The sequence below is a fragment of the Xyrauchen texanus genome, chromosome 36 (genome assembly GCF_025860055.1).
Source record: "Xyrauchen texanus isolate HMW12.3.18 chromosome 36, RBS_HiC_50CHRs, whole genome shotgun sequence".
Classification (NCBI taxonomy): Eukaryota; Metazoa; Chordata; class Actinopteri; order Cypriniformes; family Catostomidae; genus Xyrauchen; species Xyrauchen texanus.
The window spans coordinates 18,286,132-18,308,065 of NC_068311.1; the positions used below are offsets into that span (position 1 = coordinate 18,286,132).

Consider the following 21,934-nt stretch of genomic DNA (forward strand, 5'->3'; position numbering starts at 1 on the left):
GATTTGCCTCACTGTGTTCAATCTGGACTCCGAAGCTCAGTTCCTTTCAGTTAAAACAGTGAGATCCTTAGGTTCACAAGGACAAATATTAAAGCGAGTGTAGCGCTCACTTGGCTGACCCCGCCAAGAATAATTTGGGTAACTCCTGAAGAACACAGAGACTAGGTGGATTTTCTGGGTCTCCCAACTGCATGGTACAGGTTGGCTAATTTTGTTCACTAATGAGACCTTACTGCATCTCACTACACTACACACCAGCAGCTCTCCACTGGTAATGCACAGAAGCTAAGTAGAGATGAGCCTGATCAGTATCCAGATGGGAGACCTTCAGGAAAAAAGGTTATTGATAGAAGAGGTGTTAGACATCATATAGGTGAATGACGCATACTTATAGTACTTTGAGGTGATTCTCCATTATCTGTAATGGAGGTCTCAGGAAAAATGTCAACAAAATCTACAAAAATGCTCCCGAATTGGGTTCCTATGTTTTTTATTTGTAACATCTGATATATTTCTTAATATTCAAACTAGGCATAGTACATATTATCACTTAAAAAATACTCAGTGAGCTCTTTATGAGGAACACCTGTATACCTACATATTCATGTGATTTTCTAATCAGCCAATCGTGTGGTAGCAGTGCAATACATAAAATCATGCAGATATGGGTCAGTCAAGGAGCTTCAGTTAATGTTCACAACAACCATAAGTATGGGGAATTTATTTTTCCTCTGTGATTTTGACCATGGCATGATTGTTGGTGCTAGACAGGCTGGTTTTAGTATTTCTTTAACTGCTTATCTCCTGTGATTTTCATGCACAACAGTCTCCAGAGTTTACTCAGAATGGTGCCAAAAACCAAAAACATCCAGTGAGCTGCAGTTATGCGGGCGGAAATGCTTTGTTGATTAGAGAGGTCAACGGAGAATGGCCAGACTGGTTCAAGCTGACAGTGGTGAGTGAAATTGTGGTGAGCAGAATAGCATCTCAGAATGCTGCAGGGATGTGCCATCCATATCAGGAAGGAAAGCAGTGCTTACCTAACTGAAGGGTGAAAAGAAAATGGCACTATGAAATATTTAAATATAATTGTTTAATTTTTGTATAATTGTTTGATTTTAGTTTTGTGCCAATACATTCAAGTTCACATAACTAATGCGTTATTAAGCACTAAAATGGATATCAAATGGATACAGTTAAGAATAAGAGTGTATCGAATCTCACTGGTTTATGACACAAATAGTAATAAAATAAGCAAAGTGCGCAGAGCTCGCCATTCACGCATATCAAGAAAGAGAGGCTATTGAAACTTTAACAAATAGCCGACTTTTACAACAAAGTGACGGAGATGTTCATTTGCATAGAGGGATGCATGGATTTTGTGTTCAAGAAAAGGTAGGTTAATGTATTTATAAAAAATCTGTGTTATTGATACTAGGTCATTGTTTCTGGTTAGTTTGAGGCTATGAAGTACATGGTGATCTGGAAATCATGTACTTATTGTTTTATGTCTGTTTTATAGTTCTAATATTAAGGCACAGTGCCTGTTAAATATGTAGGAATGTAGACTGCTGTGTCTATGTTACGCTTGCCATGTGCATTCAGATTAAGATGGTGGTCTTTGGTGGTCAGATTAGTTAATTGCTGCTGTCCATTCCAGTGGTTCTAAACTGTGGGAAGAGTGACGTGTGAGGCCTATGATGTTGAAACTACTAACTGGCAATCTTTTCTTTTTCTTTGTGTTGTATGTCAAAACAAGCTCTTTTGGCACTATGTTTCATTGTATGATTTAATGGACATAAACATGCTCAGCTCCATATATGACAATCTTTAATTTGTGTGACATGATCAATATTACAGTCCTGAATTTAAAACAATTTGGTCATGAAGTTCGCCAATGTGACAATCGTTTTCATTGACTGGTGGGTTCCAAAGCAACAATTTATGTCAATAACATTTCTGCGACATTACATGTTTTGGCCACAACATTTAATAATGTGTATTAAAAATCTTTTCTGCTTGCCCAGTCTTAAAGCCCACGGCATGTGGCTGGAATGCACTTTCAAACATTCAGGTGGATGGGCTACAAAAGCAGAAGACTACATTGGAAACTTTAATAGGACCATAGTGTTCCTAATAAAGAGCTAAAGGTGCGTACACACTGCCGGCGACATCGCGTCGTCGCGACCGTTGGCGCTAGATGTGGGCGTGTCCAGCGACGTGACAAAGTTGAGAAAAGTTCAACTTTGGAGCGACTAACGGAAGCGACAGCCAATAGGAGAGACGACGGGAGAGCTCACGTGATCCTTCTCTCTCTCTCAGCTCCTGCAGTAAGGGAAAGATGGATGAAAGGCTAATTCTTGCTGTTAGAAATTTTCCAGTGCTCTATGATATGTCTCTTCCCACGTACAAGGACATTTTTAAGAAAAATACTGCGTGTAAAGGTGTATCTGAGATCGCGGGGATTTTATGGACCCAGACAGACCGGCATTTGCATTTTCGCCGCAGATAAATCGCCGCTCTGGCAAACAGCACGCCTGGTTTCTCATTCATCTTTGATATAAAGCATTTTATGTACTGATTCCATTTATATTTAGTATTTTCCCTCCAAAATCTGTGTTTTTAGTGGCAAGAGAAGAGATTCGCTGTCAACAGCAATGGAGCGGCATCCGTGAATGTCATTTATAAATGTTACTAGGCAACCAGTAGTGGGAACACCCACTAGCTACTTCACCGCCAGCCACTGGCGACTTGCAGCGACAAAGTCGCTGGCAGTGTGTACGCAGCTTTAGTCGGTGTCTGATCATTCAGATTCAGAATTTCTGTTAATGAATTGTTTAAATTGATGAATTTGACATAAAAGGATAACACACTATATTGTTATGGTTACAAAATACAGTATTTTCCTTCATACAGAATTTTTTTCCCCTGATAATCAAATGCAAGGGGGAAATATTGCCCCTTAATGGAAAAGTACATAAAGTGCTTTATAAATGTGTAATTAAACTCATGTACTGACCTAGAATAGTGTCAGCCTCAGACGACACACCCACAAGATCGTTTGACTAAAATTGTCAGCTCTAATTTAATAATAATAATCTGATTTGCTAGATTCACATGACTTCCAGGAGAAAGGACACTGCTTTTAAATAATAATAAAAAATTTGAGAAAGTACTAGGTTGATATAATGAATACTTTTGAGAAAGAACAATTAATATTTACAAGAAGTTTGTAAGAAGGTGTCTAGCTATAAATGAAAAAAAATATCAGAACATCGTTTTTCAGGAATACAAAATATTCTTAAAGTTTTTCTTAAATCAAAAAAGAATAAACTAGCAGCTTTTACTCTAAGAATGCTTTGTGAAACCGGCCCCGGATCTATTCACATGCAACATGTAGGCTTCAGTATGTGTATTATCTTCTATAGTTTCTCATACCGTTAAACATGGTAGTATCTGGATGGCAATATGCATATGGTAATTATATGCAGATGAGGTTATGCATAGTAAAAACAGGCACTGTAAGCTCAATGTACTGTATGGTATTTTGGGGAGGAGACGGGGTGAGAAATAAAGCATGTGCATGTATGCACAATCTCCTGCTAACTATAATTTATAAAGGGTAACTTTGCGCAGGTTCTGGCATATATTCGATTTTATACATTTAAAAAGGAATTGGCATACGCAAAATCTGACTTTTGTGTGTAAATGCAATTTTAGGATGAAATCTATGCCAAGTTTTATAAATTATGCCCCAGACCTTATGTCATTTAGTCAAAGGTCTGGCTATGCGACACAGTGCACATCTAGATGGGAAGTCTAGAACCTCATCCAGAGGATGCTTATGGGCACATCTGGTACAGCAGATTGGTCGAATAAATGACTTCCCTTCCTGTTCCGTGTCATCACAACAGGCCAGTGTGTGAAGTATTCATGAGTGGGCCAAGCTCTATTAAGCTGTCAGCATACAAAGTGATTAATGAGACATGTACATCCTACGAGAGAGTGCATGAGAGAAAAAGAAACAGTAACAAAAACACAGATGCACAGCTGAGCAGGGCTATTGCTGTGACAGCACGGTGAGTCATCATCCACTTTCTGTGGAGATGCATTGAAGGGCATTCACTACAGCTCACAGAATTCCTCTCAACCCTTATGTTCAAAAGCCCATTCTACACCTCGGTAACATTTCCCAGCTGTAGCAGAAGTGACTACAATGGGCCCAAACCCATTTTGCAAAGCAGTTAGCCAATGGTGAGTACATATTTGTTCCAGGTCGACAAACACATCAACCGCTAAGAGCAAAATAGTGTGAATATGCTTCTCTATAGCAGTCATTTCCAAACCGTGTTTTGGAACATATTTGTAATGGTGGAAAATTTCACACATGTCAGTGTTTTATTGACAAATACATTTCTCATTACAAACATTCCCCATAGAAAGTGTTCAGGCATGACATTATAGTACATTTAATTTCGCCTTGGCAAACATTTTTGTCGATCAGTCAGTTACAGTTGCTTACAGTATTTTATAAACTGATATAATGAGATTGATTTAAGAGCAAAATTCTCCTCCATAACTCCCAAATTGTATGAAGTTTATGCAAGCAATCTGGCTATCCATATCAATAAAATAATAAATAAAACTAGATTTGAATATATTTTCAAAAGCCCATACAAAACTCTCTCACATGAAGCTAGGGTGTTCTAGGTGGTTGCTTACTGGCTCAAGTCAAAATTAGGTCTCTTTGATACTCTGGTCCCATTGGGTAGCTCCTTCAATGTGGGGTATCGTTCATGTCCATAATACAAACAGTGGCTGAGTTATGGGCTCACGTGTAATAATTAGGGTTAGAGATCTGTTCAAATCCCAAACCATAAGTATGAGCTGTAGTAAAAAATGTGCCTTAGCAAACAGTATAAATAATACAACAAAAGAGCTAAAACATCTATGAATTCTTAATAACAATTATTTAAATTCCCCAATAAGTTCCCTCTGACCAAGGACACATAATTCAAGCAGCAAGTGATTGTGGGTATTCCCCATAGCCTCAATTGTGTACTCAGTAGTTTGAGTTATTAACACGTCAAATCTCAATTTGAAGTGTTTTAAGAAAAATAAGTTCAATGAACTTAAATATTTGAGTTATGAGTCCAAAACTTGACATTTCAAGTAATACTTAAGACAACTTGATTTTTAAAGTAATGACAACTTTATGGTTTACAGTGTGCTCTGTTGCAAATAGTTGTTTGGTGTAACGTCACCATTAGGGTGATCTGTGTCTCTTTGGTCAAGATGGACCCTGGTCACACTATCTCAGTTCTCTTTGTGTATGTGCAGCTGAAGTGCATAAATGCATTTCTGTAAAGAATTATTTAATAACTGACCTAGAATCAGTTCTCATCTTTATTTGAGCTGTGCTGTTGTTTGATCTAAAATGTAATCAACTCAATTAAAATGTACATCAGTAGAAACAACAATATTTAAATTCAAATCTCAGTTAAGTCTACTTGCATATAGTTAACTCAACTTAAATACTTAAATTCATTCTACTTGAAAACCAAGTTAATTAAACTTAAATACTCAAGTTTTACAAGACCCCATTACTCAATGGAATTGAAGTTTACTCAATCAAATGAGTGCAATTAACTTATTAGGGTTTTCAGTGTAGTAATGTAAATGCCCAAGGTGCATTTGTTTATTATAGATTAAAATTGATGATGCATTTGACTATTTTTATGTTTGGGCGAGAAAGTCTTACAAGGGTACTTTACAATTGGTCAAAGACATGAAAGAGGTTCACAAGCTATGGATTCACAAGGTTCAAAAATGACTCACTATACACTGTGTGCTTATACATAGATATGTTTCATCTGAGGAAAGTTTTTAAAACTTGTTTCTGCTAGCTTTAGCACATTAGCCAACCTCAGTTTAGCGCGTACATTCCAAATAACATAATATATGTTCACACACACTGTGGGGTGTCAAAAAACTGTTGCATCAGTTTAAAAAGACTTCAAAAGTGTTAACACTTTCCAAGCATCAGCCTTTTTCAAGATTTTGTTAATTTAGCTTATCTTATTTAGCATAGTCATGTTCACAATCAAACTATATGTTTCCTTCAATTCATTACAATATGACTTTCCAACAGTAAAACAAAAAAATCACTTAGGTAAAGCAGTGCATGCCAACACTAAATAGACATGACAAATTAGACATTTAAACACAGTTACAATTCATTTAGGTTATGCTGGAATGCTGCTAAATTTAGCATGGCTCTAAGGAGATGTTTGTAGGACACAAAAACACAGTGGTGCGGTTTTCTAAGAAGTTTTCTCTCATAAAGTATTTTCTGTTAGGCCCTTCACTGCAGTGAATGTCCTTTACTTTCCAAAATAATTCTTCAGCGAGCACATGCACCAATTATTATCTGGAAAACAATGCTATCTTGTGTTCCCTCTTTTGAGCTAAACATATCTCTGTGTGGAAAGACTTTTACTCTAGATGCACAAAGGGAAAACCATTGAGTTGTAGTGTTAGTGTGACTGTAAAATAGTTAACATTTCAATCTGAACATTAAAGTGAACAAAACACTTTAAGTTACTTTCAACAATGTCTGCCTTTAGGTTTCTCTGGAAGAATGAGCAAAACATTAGAGTCTTTCTAGGACACAAAACCGAAATAAACATCAGATTTTAAATAAGATCAGGATGGCATGCAAATCATCCACAGTCTGTGTCAAGAGCTGTGACAAAGGCGGAATTCACAAAGAATGAATTGCACCTGCAAATATTGCCGTTTATTTGTAAGCGATGTCTGATTTACTTCAGCCAAAGTTTTTTTAGCAAGTCAGTCCACTCGGCCATCTTAGTAATGCTCTCGGGCAGGCTGGGCAGCTATTTATTCGATGTAAACAAGTAGTATACAAGTGCAGCTCCTATCTACTTGAATGGGGAAAGATGGTAATCTCCATATTGTATTGTCAAGAACATTATGATCAAAGAACATATTTCAAATCAGCAGTAAAATCTGACAACACTGGTATCCTTAACTGTGCTTCTTTTCTTAAGATCACACAATTTTCCTGGCTTGTACAGCTAACGTGCATGAGCATTTTTTGAGTCGACTGACAATGTCTGTTTCTAAAAGGTGTTTGGATATTTACCTGTAAGGCAGGACTTCCGTTTCTACATCTGTTGACCGTTGGGCGTTTCAATTTCTCCCATTCGTTTTAATAAAAAGTGTCCGTCTCTGCTAAATAGTCTCTGCTTTAGTGCCTGGTTCACTAAAGAATTATTGAAATCAGGTAATGGTGCAAACGTGCTCACACAAAACAAAAGTTTTATGTGGAAAGGTGGAAATGACATAAATTTGTGGCATATATGCCATGAACTCTCAATTTTTGTAAGGTTTCAGTTGGAAAACATTTATCCATATTAATTATGCGATCCAAGGAGCATTTGAACAGTCTCTTTACACCCCTCTCTGAAGCCTTAGAGGGAATTAAAGCCGTTCCACTTCAAAGCCTTAAGCTGATTACAGAGAAAGGTAACCACTGTCTGAAGGGCCACTGGGACTTTGTTTGGATTCTCTGGGTAATTTGTGGCATCCTTACTCTGAGATGGGATGTCAGAATACTAAATTTGAATCCGCAACCAAGTTGAACTCAATGTGTGTCAAAATGGAGACTTTGCAAAGGGTCATCCGTCAGCTGTCTTTTCTTTAAGTGGAGTGGGTTTGATATTAACCTTCAGCTATTCATTCCATGGACATCTCTGTTTGAGTGGAGTATGCTGATTTTAGCGGCAGGGGGGGTGAGTGTTTGATGGTGAATGAATGTGATAGCACAAATGATGAATGCCTAAAAAACAGATGGAGAAAAAGTAAGGATAAAAAACTGTGCAGTACAGTAACGGAGCATAAAGTATAAAATAAAAATCAATGTCACCATCAAAAGAGTGTGGAGCTGTAAGATTTCCTAAGCAGTTTTCTTTCCTTAATAATTAGTAGAATGTAACTCTCATCAGAGAATTCAAGTTGCCTTGAATCTATGAATTTTTACAAAGGCAAACAGCAGGAAATTGCATGTGAGAGAGCATGTTGCTTTATGAAAGATGTTGCTCTCTGTATACAGCAAGTGTACAGCTGTAACAATAAATACATGAGGACACCGGCTGCATGACAGATGCAGGCAATTCTATGTGTGACACTCAGGAAATTGTGGAGCAGAAAACGCAAGTACAGCACATGCAGAACTGGAATCTAAAAGACCAGTTAGGTAATTCTTTATAGAATTTAATGTGATGTATGAAAGCCATGGTATTTAATGAAATTGATGTTCTATGTAAACAGTGTTGGGTAAGTTACTAAAAAATAGCAATCCACTACAAATTAATAAATACTTCTATAAAATTATAATCAGATTACTTGACTGATTATTTCATTTAATAATCACATTACTAATTCATTTAATTTCTAAAACATTTTGTTGTTTTTCCGCTCAACAAATTCAAAATAATGTCTATTTTCTCCTTGTTTATTGTCACCCTTCAGCAGTCACAGAAATGCAAACAGACACATATATGAACATATGAATTCACATTTTAACTGTATTTCATATATATAATATTTTTTTAGAAATACTTGTAACCAAAGTAATGTACTTAAAACGAATTACTTTAATTGAAAGTCAGTAACTGTAATCTGATTACAAAATTTTTAAATGTAATGTGTTACACTACTTTGTGTGCCTAAAATAATTATATTTGCCACAATATTTATATAGATGCCACAATTATATATTACAGTAATGTATAACTTTGTAATCCTGTACTTTTTGGGGTTTTGCTTTGGAACAAATATCCCTACAGTAATTTATAAAACCTGAAAAAGATACAAAGTGGGTTCATATAGGGATTTTAATTAAAATAAAAAAATACCAAAAGATGTGGAGTTATGGACAGGGTGTAGTAATTACAATTATAGGAATAGTACACCCAAAAATTGGAATTCTGCCATTATTTACTCCCCCTCATGTCATTCTATACCTGTATAGAATTGAAAATTATTGTAAATCAGCTATTTTCTTTACAATGACAGTTTACTGTGACCATGTATGTCAAGCTAAAAAAAAGGACAAAAAAGAACCATTAAAGTAGCTAATATGACCTGCGTTCTACATTCCATGTCTTCCGAAGCTGTACAACAGTGTGGATTATTCACTGAAAATCATCCGCTCCACTGCAGCTTAGGTTCCATATTTCATTAGGAACTGCTGTCAAGTTGCAAGATTTTCAGTGAATAACCTAAATTTGGGTCTGTTCCTGACAAAAAAAAAAATCTATCATATAATTTCAGAAGACTTGGAATATAGTACATGAGTCATATTTTTTGGTCCATTTTGGTGCTTAACAGACTTGGTCACTATGAACTGTCATTGTAAGGAAATTCTTCATTATTCTACAATATTTTCCATTTTTTATCCACAGAGAAATATATCAGCATATGGGTTTGGAACAATATGAGGTTAAAATAATTTTGTCATGAGGTAAATGCTTTGGCAATACATTGTAATATTTGTGATGCCAATAAAGCACATTAGAACTGAATTGAGTAAGTAGTGGCATAATTCAAATTTCTGGGTGAACTATACTTATAATAGATTCATTTAAGATACTCACAATCGGCCTGAGCACAAATGAGACATGACGTGCTGCTGTTGAAGAAGGTTAGGAGTCCGGCCACAGCCATGCTGATGTCTGTGTTTGTGGGCCTTAGGTCCAGCGTAGTAAAGCGAGGAAACTGTACCTTCAGTATGTCCTCTGGAGCCACCTTCACATACGGCACCTGCATGGTGACACAGAACAGTACAGAGAAAATCAACCCTGCAGAACCTCTCTTGTTAGGCTGTTACTGCAGTTAAATTGAATGAAAGAACATTGCAGGAGGGCGTTTTGTTTATCAGACTGTTATGCGGGTCTCAAGTGTGGTGGTGAAACAAAATGATTGCATTCTCATCAGACTAATTAGATCCACTTTACCGCTAAAACTAATAAAAACACATTTGAATAATTTAAAAACCCACTCTCAGAAGGCATGTAAATTAACAACAAAACCCCTGCTATATTAGATGAAATATAAACTAATTTTTGAAACCCAGTGACGTTTGAAGGTAAGATTGGCTTTGTATTAAAAAGCTGCACAATTGCTGACAAGTTGGACAGCCATCCCACATCCTACTAGTTGATAAGTAAGGTCGACTTTTCTTATTTTTCTTATTTATTTAAGTCCTTTTTACTATGAATATCCACCTTTTTCTAGCCCCAACCAATAGGTGGCTGAATGTGAATGTGAAAGTCACTTTCACACCAGAATGTGTAAGTGAAAGTGTAGATGTACAGTAAAAAAGGACTTACATATCGATCTGTTTATCACCCACAACTATCATATTGCTTCTGAAAATATGGATTTAACCACTGGAGTCATATGGATTACTTTTATGCTACCTTTATGTACTTTTTGGACCTTCTGAGATCTGTTTACCATTTACTTGCATCGTAAGGACCAACAAAGCTGAAATATTCTTCAAAAAACTATTTTGTGTTCAGCAGAAGAAAGAAAAGTCATACACATCTGGGATGGCATGAGGGTGAGTAAATGATGAGAGAATCTTTATTTTTAGATAAACTATTCCTTTAAAGACTTGAATTAACATTCTGCCTTGTATCTCCTTTTGTGCTTCACGTGAGAAATTAAGTCATATGAGTTTGGTAAATTATGACAGAATATATTTTTTTTTTGGTGAACTATCCATCAAGGCAAATAAGTTGACTAGTCGTTCATGCAACCCATGTAGTTTTGCACATCCCTTGTGGATTAAGGGCAATAACAACGTTTATTCACACAGTGGGCATGTGGATTCACCTTTGACATCAAGCTGAAGTGAGCAGAATATTTCTTAACAGAAATAACACACTTGAATCAAACAGATCCCAAAAGCACCACCTGTCTCAAACCCCCTAGAGACCCCAGTGTTAGCTGCTCTCTAATTTGATGTGTGGTTGCGTCTGGGTTCAGGAAGAGTGGGTGCTGAGCTCAGTGGGGCTTGAAGGGGATCCTAGAGGACGCAGGCGGGCTGGGTAAAGGGCCTCTTCATCACAGCAGATTGCCTGTCTGCGCCAGGCCGTGTGACCATGAATTGTACTTGCACGGCCCGTATTCCCAGTTGGTTTTCCATCGCTTTCCATCAGGATGTAATGGAGTTCCCGCAGTGTGGATGGATGAGGAACCCAGGCTCTCCAACATTTGTGGTCCGACTGGAATTCTTCGAGATGGAGGATCAGAAAGCAGATGGTAACAGGCTGGCTACAGTGGAGAGACATGCACAAGCCTCTGACCTTCCTCTGTCTCTCGCTCCATCTCTAAGGGAAGATGCTGTCCTCTTTTCCCCATGCCAGCTTTCTGAGAACATCTCATCTGTCCAAAGCCTCTGTGCTAGTTTGTGAATAGTGGCTACAAACAGACACCCTCCTGTGCAGGGGTGTTTTTTTGAGGGCACCAAAAGAAAGAATCAACTTAGTAGTTCTTTGTTGAAATGTAAGTTGATTTTATATATATATATATATATATATACACTGTATATACACTGGCGGCCAAAAGTTTGAAATAATGTGCAGATTTTGATGTTTCGTCATAGGAAATTGGTACTTAAATTCACCAAAGCGACATTCAAATGATCAAAAAGTATAGTCAGAACATTACTGATGTAAAAACAGCACCATCACTATTTGAAAAAAGTAATTTTTGATCAAATCTAGACAGCAGCCATCACTCCAACACCTTATCCTTGAGTACTCATGCTAAATTGCTAATATTTTACTAGAAAATCACTTGCCATTATATCAAACAAAGCTGAAAGCTATTTGGTTCGTTAAATGAAGCTTGACATTGTCTTTGTTTGAGTTGCCACATTATGCAATTGACTGTCTTATGGTCTTAAGGTCAATATTAGGTCAGAAACGGCAAAAAAGAAACAGCTTTCTCTAGAAACTCATCAGTCAATCATTGTTTTGAGGAATGAAGGCTATACAATACTTGAAAAGGCCAAAAAACTGAAGATTTCATACAAAGGTGTACACTACAGTCTTCAAAAACAAAAGACAACTGACTCTAACAAGGACAGAAAGAGATGTGGAAGGCCAAATGTACAACTAAACAAGAGGATAAATACATCAGTCTCTAGTGTGAGAAATAGAAACCTCACATGTCATCAGCAGACAGCTTCAGTGAATTCTACATGCTCAACACCAGTTTTATGTACAACAGTAAAGAGAAGACTCAGGAGGCCTTATGGGAAGAATTGCAAAAAAAAAAGCCACTTTCAAACAGAAAAACAAAACGAACAGGTTAGAGTGGGCAAAGAAACACAGACATTGGACAACAGATAACTGGAGAAGAGTGTTATTGATCATAACCCCACTGAGCTTTTGTGGGATCAGCTAGACTGTAAGGTGCGTGAGAAGTGCCCGACAAGACAGTCACATCTATGGCAAGTGCTACAGGAAGTGTTGGGTTAAATGTCACTTGAGTATCTGGACAAACTGACCGCTAGAATGCCAAGGATCTGCAAAGCTGTCATTGCTGCACGTGGAGGATTTTTTGTTATCAGAACTCTTTGTAGTAGTTAAATTATTATTATTTTTTTTCAAATTATAATTGTAATTTTTTGTTTTATGAATGTCCTGACTGTAAATTGTGATCAGTTGAATGGCACGTTGTTGAAAAAAAAAAAAATAAAAAAAAACTTTTTCTTTCCATAAGAGCAAAATCTGTAAAACGAGTCCTATACCGACATAACCTGAAAGACTGTTCAGCAAGGAAAAAGCCATTGCTCCAAAACCGACATATAAATGATGAGGCTTGCAAGCCAAAGAACACCATCCCAACCGTGAAGCATGGGGGTGGAAGCATCATGTTGTGGGGAGGCTTTGCTGCAGGAGGGACTGGTGCACTTCACAAAATAGATGGCATCATGAGGAAAACAATTATATGGATATATTGAAGCAACATATCAAGACATCAGCCAGGAGGTTACAGCTCGGACGCAAATGTGTCTTCCAAATGGACAATGACCCCAAGCATACCTCCAAATTTGTGGCAAAACGTATAAGGACAACAAAGTCAAGGTATTGAAGTGGCCATCACAAAGCCATGACCTCCGTTATAAAATTTGTGGGCAGAACTGAAAAATCGTGTGCGAGCAAGGAGGCCTAAAAACCTGACTCAGTTACACCAGTTCAGTCTGGAGGAATGGGCCAAAATTCTAGCAAATTATTGTGAGAAGCTTGTGGAAGGCTACCCAAAACATTTGACCCAAGTTAAATAATTTAAAGGCAATGCTTCCAAATACTAACAAAGTGTATGTAAACTTCTGACCCACTGGGAATGTGATGAAATAAATAAAAGCTGAAATAAATAATTCTCTCTACTATTATTCTGACATTTCACATTCTTAAAATAAAGAAGTAATCGTAACTGACCTAAGACAGGGAAAGTTTTCTACAATTAAATGTCAGGAATTGTGAAAAATTCATTTAAATGTACTTGGCTAAGGTGTATGTAAACTTCTGACTTAATCTGTAAATAGAAAACATCCATGATACATGGAGAGCAATTCACAACATATATTTTAAGAATACTGCTGAATAATCATCATTTTGTTAAGATGAATAGAGCAAAATTGTGCAAGTATGAACTGCAATTACAGGAGACAGTTGGAGGTTATTGCTGCCAAAGGAGGGTCAACTAAACTGTTTAAATACATACAAATGTGTAATCAAAAAATGACAGCCTCAGTAACAATTCACTTTCATCAAATGAAAAAATATGCTATAAAAGTGAATGGTGACAGATCTCACTCAATGTTCCATGGAAGTAAGTCATATGCGTTTGGAAAAACATAATCTGAGTTAAAATGACAGACTTTAAGACTGTTTCTCTACTGTTGTGACTTGAAGATCAGATTACATTTTAAAACCAATTTATAGAGAAATACAGGGTTGTGAACCCCAAAGGTTTAAATCCTTTTTATTGCAAATGATACATGGACAGAAAACAGACCATAACACAGAGGGTTTAGAAAGCCATAATTCTTGTGATTACAGCATGCTGTCTGCTATGCATAAGAAGCATTTCCAGGACGTAAATAGAACTCTTGACCTAGTAGTGCCAATCTGGGCTGCAGTTTTGGAATGGGTGGCTAGAAGGAGAGTTGTGTATGAGGGTAATTTCTGTCTGTCCATGTGCTGTCTGCTCCTGCAGGTTGACAGAGTGGCTGTCAGGCCTACAGATGCACTGCTGACAGGCTTTTAATGAGGGGCCTGGTGCAGGCCAAAGGCATCTTACTGAAGTCAGGAAAAAAGCCATGCAACACTACAGTGAAAGTGTCAGTGCCTAAACTTTAATTTACACCAACAAGAACTAGAACATGCTGACCTGTTACAAGTGAATTTTGAGTCACTGAATGGATGCTATATTTGGATGATAGTATAAATTACGCAGAAAATATAAGTGTATGTTTTTCTTACTCTAGATATCCTTGTGCATTACAAGGTAACTTTTTCTAAATGTCTTGTTTTTGAATTAGTATGCTTGTAAACACTTAGACTGAGAAATGTGTTACAATGTTGCTTACAGCTGGGCATGTCGTGATTATTATAATTGATTATTGATTGGCATTTTATTTCATCAATCTATTTTTGTGGCATTGATATATTAACATTAGCCGACATTTAAATAAGAAGCCTAATTTGAGTGCTTTCCAATTCACTCAGTTGGACTTCTGTTTAATGTCTGGCATACTAGCATTGGGAGACCATAAGGGGGTGTTGTAAGCAGGTCTGAAGACACAGGTAATACAACACAGGCCCGGTATTTTATTGCGCTTTGCACAGGACGCCTATGCGCAAAAGGTACGTAAGATTGAATCAACAGAGCGACGTTGATGATTTAGCAGGTTAGTGTATGAAACAGGTTCAAACTGCGCAAACAGAATGATTAGAACGTTTTTTTTTTGTTATTCACATTTTTATTGATTCCATCCACAAAAACCGATAAACACAACATAAAATACGGAATCAGTTATATAAATTAAACCCCTCCCCCCGAACATCCCCTCAACCGACACAAACACGCATTACAGTGGTCACTTAAAATTATAACAAAAAATTTAATAAAAACAAAGAAAATATACTTTCAAAAATCAAGAGTGCACATACACCTGAAACTAAAAATGTAAAATAAAAAATCCCTCTCCAATGCCCCTCCCCAACAACCCCCCCAAAAATAGAAATATCCACCCCACTTCCCATTAAACAAATCCCACTTTCCCAACCTTCTATGAATCGCCTCCTCAAATGCCACAACCTCACCCATCTCCCCGCACCGCTCCTGAAACGAGGGTGCTCCAGCCATCTTCCACCCCCTGAGAATGATTTGCATGGCAACCAAAACACTGGCCAGGACCCAACCTTTCAAGTGGCTATCCCCAAAATTAATGACCTCCCCATCACCTAAAATGCATTATATTGAGTCTGGGGCAAAAGGAAAATTGTGTGTCCAACATGTCACACATAAATATTCCTGAATCTTAACACATCCCCAAAAAACATGGGTTTTGTCACTGGTTTCTGATTGGCATCGCCAGCAGGTGGATGTGTCTTTAATACCAAGTCCATACAATCTAGAGGTCCAATATAATTGATTAAAAATCTTATATTGCATCAGATGCACCATTGAATCTCTAGATGTAGACTTGACATTTTTTAGAATCCTAGCCCACACACCCTCCTCCAATACCAAGTTTAAATCTCTTGAGAGAATTTGAAGCTCCATCTCTAAGCAGGTAGTAGTACACTGGCCTTCTCCAAAAGCAGTAATCACCACAATCTGCACTTTTAGGGGGGTGTATGCTACTCCCAAAAATAGTACAGAGCAGGTGGCACAGCTGGTAAGTACCTGAAGATCTGAGATCTGGGAATCCTGAAAGGTTATACAAAATTTTCAAATGGCGTCAACACACCACTCTCATATAGGTCACAGAGCATATTAGCCCCCTCACAATCCACTCCGACCTTCAGAAAGGGGACTCAGCAATACACAACTTTGGGTTTATCCATATACTCGAGGCAACTTTTAAATAAATGTCTGAATTAAACACTCACTTTTGTCCATAGCGTGTGCAAATGCGATATGTAACTTATTGAAATGCAGCCTGATCATTTGTTAATGACCACATGATATTGATGAAATGCCTAATGTTTTCAGAAGAGCGGCTTTATATATATATAGCCAAAAGCTTCCCTGCTTTATCCCCCGACTCAAAGTATGACTGTCTTGCCCTGAATAGCCAAAACTCCACCTTCCACGACAAAATAGTAGAATATCTGTATTTCAGTCGGGTAAATTCTCGGAGGCCGTCAGATGACATTCGGCACTTCAACTCTGCCTCTGCACTTTTAATATTCCCTTCCAACTCCACAAGCTCTTGTGCTTTGGGTTTTTTGATGAATGAGGCATACTGCCTGATCCGACCCCTAAGAACTGCCTCAAGCCACGCCCACAGAAGATGCTGTGGACAAGTTGGTCTCCATATAAACATTGATTTCAGTCTTTAACATTTGTTGGAAATCAGGATTTTGCAAAAGTGATGTATTAAAGCGGCAACAATATGATTTATTTTTCTCTATATGTGGGGAACACCTCTAATCTCACCAGGGCGTGATCTGAGACTAAGATGATTCCAATTGAGCAATCCACAACAGATCAATAAGGGACTTATTCATTTATAAATTATATTAATAAAAAAAAATAATCTATTCTATAATACATTTTATGGACTGATGTAAAAACGAATAGGCCCTACCAGATAGGTTCAAAAGTCTCCAAGACCAAGATTTTACACATCTCGTGAAGCGTCATTGTTGCTCTAGGAGGCTTACACAAATTTGTTTCACTATGATCAAGGACTGAGGACAATACTATATCATGAGGGGTGGCAGTAGCTTGCAACATCCCTTCAAGATCTATAAAAAAGCCCTGATCATCAGCGTTAGGTGCGTAAATAATAGCCAAAATCAACCTTTGCCCCTGAATTTCTTCTAAACAAATGATGACTCCCAATTTATCTTTAAACTGTTTGAATTGTAGATGTTCATTAATCAATGTAATGATCCCCTGCTCTTACTTGAACCAGCACTAAAGAAAACATGTCCACCCCATATCTTCCCAAATTTTTCAGCTTCCTGCGGGGAAAGATGCATTTCTTGAAGACACACTATTTCATATTTCTTGCGCTTAGAAAAGAAATAACCTCCCTTCATTTCATGGGGTGTCCCAACCCATTCACATTCTATGTAGAGAGAGATAATCTACTCATATTTACATTTTACATTTTGTCATATTATAAAACATAGATTGTGTGTAAAATGAATATAAAGACCACATTGCCCATTAGTGTAACAATCAAACCCCGAACTTCCCTCAGAACCAAACAAACAGAACAAACATGTGCATTAACCCCTGCACGACATCCCCAACCGGTGTCAATCCCTCTAAACTCAAAGAGTCCATGTACGCCTATGAGAGCCCCCACAACAACTTAGCCATCAGATTGCTCAAGTCCTGTGCTTCTGTACAAATTTTGTGAGGCAAAATTACATAACAGAAAATAATCTGTAAAACAAATTCCAGTCAATAGGCAGAATAAACACAAAGAACGTGTAGATTAATTCACAGAACTGTCTCGAAGGTGTGTTCCTCCACAAACCAAGCTCTAGTCTCTAGCAGAACCAGCACAAAAAACAAACAATACATTATATATATATACACACATCAGTTAGTTCTGGTCCTCAAATCTGATTGGACAAGAGATGTTCCATAAGCACTGATGGTCTGACAGGATCAGCACTTGGATGCATCACTGTGTGTGTGTGTATCACTCTGCTTGTGTTTGTGCTATTCTAAACTAAGGTGTAAGAGCAGTATATCTCTGTTAGGAGTTTCTGTCTTTATTTTTGAAATGACATATGTTTGCAAGCAGGTGGTGCAAAAGATAATTTTTGTGTGTAATATGAGCCAGTTGGTGACGTAAAGTGAATCCGTTAGTCATTGTTTACATAGAACAGCACTCCATGATCTCTCGTATTACCACTACATTACTTAAGCTAGGATATTGTTTTAAATGGCTTTAAATGAACAATTTTCACTGTTTCTATAGTGATCGACTCTTGCACGGCTACCACGAAATAGGGACAAATACCTCCGCTTGGACGCTATTTTTCCACTGAGAAAGCTTACCTTCAGAACGCTTCAGAATATATATATATATATATATATGTATATATACATAGACATCGCTTGTAGGCATGTAGATATTTTGCGGCCATACTTAGTATCCATTCTCTATCTGGCCGGGAACTTTAGTGTAAAAGCAATCTTCCGTCAATGCAAACGTTTCTTGAAGGAATTTTATTCCACAAAACAAACTCCAGCCACCATTGTTTCTACGAAAGACAAGGTTTGCTTGGGACATGTAAATACTTTGCGGTCATCCTTAGTATCTATTCTCAGCTTGGCCTGGAACATCAGAGCAAAAGCGATCTTCTGTTGATGTAAGATTCCTTGAATCGATCTTAAATTCGCAGTCCAGGAACAAGAAAATGTTGTGATTCTTCCAAGAAAGCTTTCCTTTGCTCCTCACCTTGTGCAACAAAAGATCTTTATCAGATGATCTCAGACATTTTGACAGAATCGATTGGGCCTGTCTCCCTCAGTGGATCTGTGAGCCAGGTGGATCTGTGTTTTCAAGCTTATGGCCTGTTATGTCGAGCAGACTTGGGAAGAGCTCATCTAGGAATTTCACCATATCTCTGCCTTCCTCATGCTCAGGAATTTAAACAATTCAGACTTTATTTTGCCTACTTCGGTTCTCCAAATCTTAAATTATTTCAAATTCTTAGTCATTAGCAGATTAGTGGATAATTCTCACTCCGATGACTCCAGATAATCGATCCATTTCTCCATGTCCGACAATCTTGTAACTAACTCAAAAAATATAATTTCCAATGCCATAATCGATCTATGTATTACAGCAAGATCCTCTAAGTTGGCAACAACTTTCGTCAGCATCACAGTCACGTTGGACAGTTGATGCTGGATTTCTCCCACCGCACCATCCAAACCGAGTCCCAGATCTGCAGGCCTGTTTCAGAGGTTTCAGTTTGAGCACGTAAGTATCTTTTGCTATCTCCAGAGCCTGAGGACTTTGACTTCTTTGCCATGTTGACTTCAAAGTACATATATGTAGAAGGATGTATCGACCTAGATTAGGACGCAAAATAATTAAAAACTAGCAAACTGCCCAGAGTGTGAGTGACTCCATGATTAGAAATGATTCTCTGTATGTAGCTTTGAAGAGATTTAATTTAAGCTGTCAAACCACAGAAGACATACTTGTAATTGAAAATACATTGTATAGGCCAGCTATTGAACAGGAAAAAAAAATGGCCCTCCATGACAAAAAGGTTGCCGACCCCCGGTGAAAGCTATATGAAAGTTGCATATACACAATATATCATCTTTTGTTAGCTAGGGTAATACATCTTTGTCCTTTAAAATTATTTAGGTTGAATTTAATGGAAAACTATGCAAGCTGCTCTCGGTGGCGCTGCAGATATTTGAGCAGCCTCCTGAGACGGCGAGTCAACGCTGTGTATGCACCTTCATAGATAATAATTGCTTCAAATTTTAGAACGAGCCATGTCATCTGCCAGATACGTTTGTGTGCAACCCCCTTTCATTTACCCTGCCACTCACACTTCTCCAAAGTTGTGTCGAGAAATATGTTTGAACAAAGACAATTGTGCAATGAGCAGCCCTATTTATATCTGGAATCTGAAATGATGATAAATATTGATAATCAACTGGGAAACCTTCAGATTATTGATGTGTGAAAAAGGCATCGATCCCAAGCCTACTTACAGCATCTTTTATATAAAATTCTATCTTAATAGGGTTTTACACCACAATGAGGTAAGCAAATATCTCTGATACTTCCAGACTAAAATATGCAACATCCCAACTCTAATAACACAAGCTGTTGCTTAAATGCAACATCATTATGAAAGTTATTTAAATCATTCATTTAAACCTCATAGGAAAATGTGTTCTTTCACAAAGTGTCTTTAAGTCATTTGGCACAAATGCCGTTTCCTCAATTAGCCATGAAATTATGCGGATTATTGTGATATGTGGTGTTGAAGGAAATGTGCAGTGCTATTTCACACTCACGCGTTGGCCTTTTGTCCCCAACCATTCTGAAATTTACACCTGGTTTGACTGTGTTGTCACTGCAGTAAGGCTGTCTAACTCCATTGTACCTGTAGGCTCTGAGCAACAACACATCTATGAGGGTGGACGGTCTCAGGAGGATTTCATGCCATATGGCAAGGTAAAGTATAATGCAATCTTACATCTGTTCCCTTACGTGCCAGAGAAACAAAACTCGTGTTTAATAAAAGATCACAGAACTTTTACCAGGGCCACAGTGTCAAATGATACAGCTGAACATAATGTTGTATTATAAAGACAGCAGTGTATGTCTGATGTCACGCTCAACATCAGTACTGAATGACAAAGCCATGCTGTGCCTGCAGTGACACTAGGGATGGGAATCATAAATAATTGGACAATTCTAGTTCTTAATACTAAACAAAAACAATGCTAATATTTTTGGTAACATATCTAAAACTCTGTTCCTAGTGTATTTTAATAGCATGTTGTCATTTGAAAAACCAGTCAGCACACTGATAAAAGTCTAACAGAAATTAAGTACACAACACAATAACGGTTTTCGGCTCATTTTAAGTCAGATATGACCGAAAGTAATGACTTGCTGTTCAGTAAGTGAATTAGCATGTTAATTCAGACTGATTTAGTAAACAGTTTGATTCAGTGAGACCAATTCATGTAAAAGAGGGTTGCGTTCACAAATCTACAGCTGGTCGCACTGGTATTTATTATTTTTCATCATACATCACATTTCAGATGACAAGCTCACAACTCAGCTAAAGCTACATTTATTTTGGTATGTAGACTGTAGATTCAGTGGCACAGGAAAAACTTGCTATGTTCAGAACAGCATATAACTATTCTTACCATGCAGATTTTCTTCTGCCATAATGAGAATTAAACAACAGAGTGTGTGAAATACTATTTTAACTCATTATTTTATTAGACTGCCAAATGTATTTATTTTTAACACAAAATTGGAATAAAAATGCACAATTTTCATTTCCAAGATGATAAAATTAAACGTGACAACAATGAAGCAGCCTGCTGTTTGTAACCTTTATATAAGGGATAATCATTATCGTTATTATTCCTGGATATGCTGTCATTATTCTGAAATATCAGACCATTGGATGGCATGATCGACCAATCAAAATCAAGTATTCCAGAGAACCATTTATAATTCCTACTGTTTCACAAACTCCTTTTTTAAAATAGTACGTAGTATATGGTTTATACAATATAGTATTCAGTAAGCAATCTAGTATTACATTCCAAACATAGTCAGTGTTATAGCAATCCACATCAGCGGAATAATGTATGTTAAAAAACATTAATTGAACCGAACAGCATGAAAATTATTCAGTTCCAGTATTATGTATGGAAACAGTTCTCGATTCCCAGCATACACAGGTTGGTGGGGTAGAAACATGCAGAAAGCAGCACCACCACTCAAAGACATGAAGATCAACCACATGGGGATGAAGGGGGGCTGGAAGGGTATTGTGAATGATCACGACATCGCACACCTTTCTAATGTGGAGCAATGGACCATAGGAAGTCAGCTGCTAGGGGAAAAACACACACA

General features: G+C 37.4%; 1 protein-coding gene across 1 annotated transcript in view; it reads right to left on the bottom strand.

The window, feature by feature from the left end:
- The window catches only part of LOC127629735 (glutamate receptor ionotropic, kainate 4-like), a 385,054-nt gene that overhangs the window by 149,720 nt on the left and 213,400 nt on the right, over window positions 1–21,934 (bottom strand). The window contains exon 5 of the mRNA XM_052106949.1: window positions 9,681–9,846. Coding sequence (XP_051962909.1) covers window positions 9,681–9,846 — 166 coding nt within the window. The remainder of the gene's footprint in view (window positions 1–9,680; window positions 9,847–21,934) is intronic.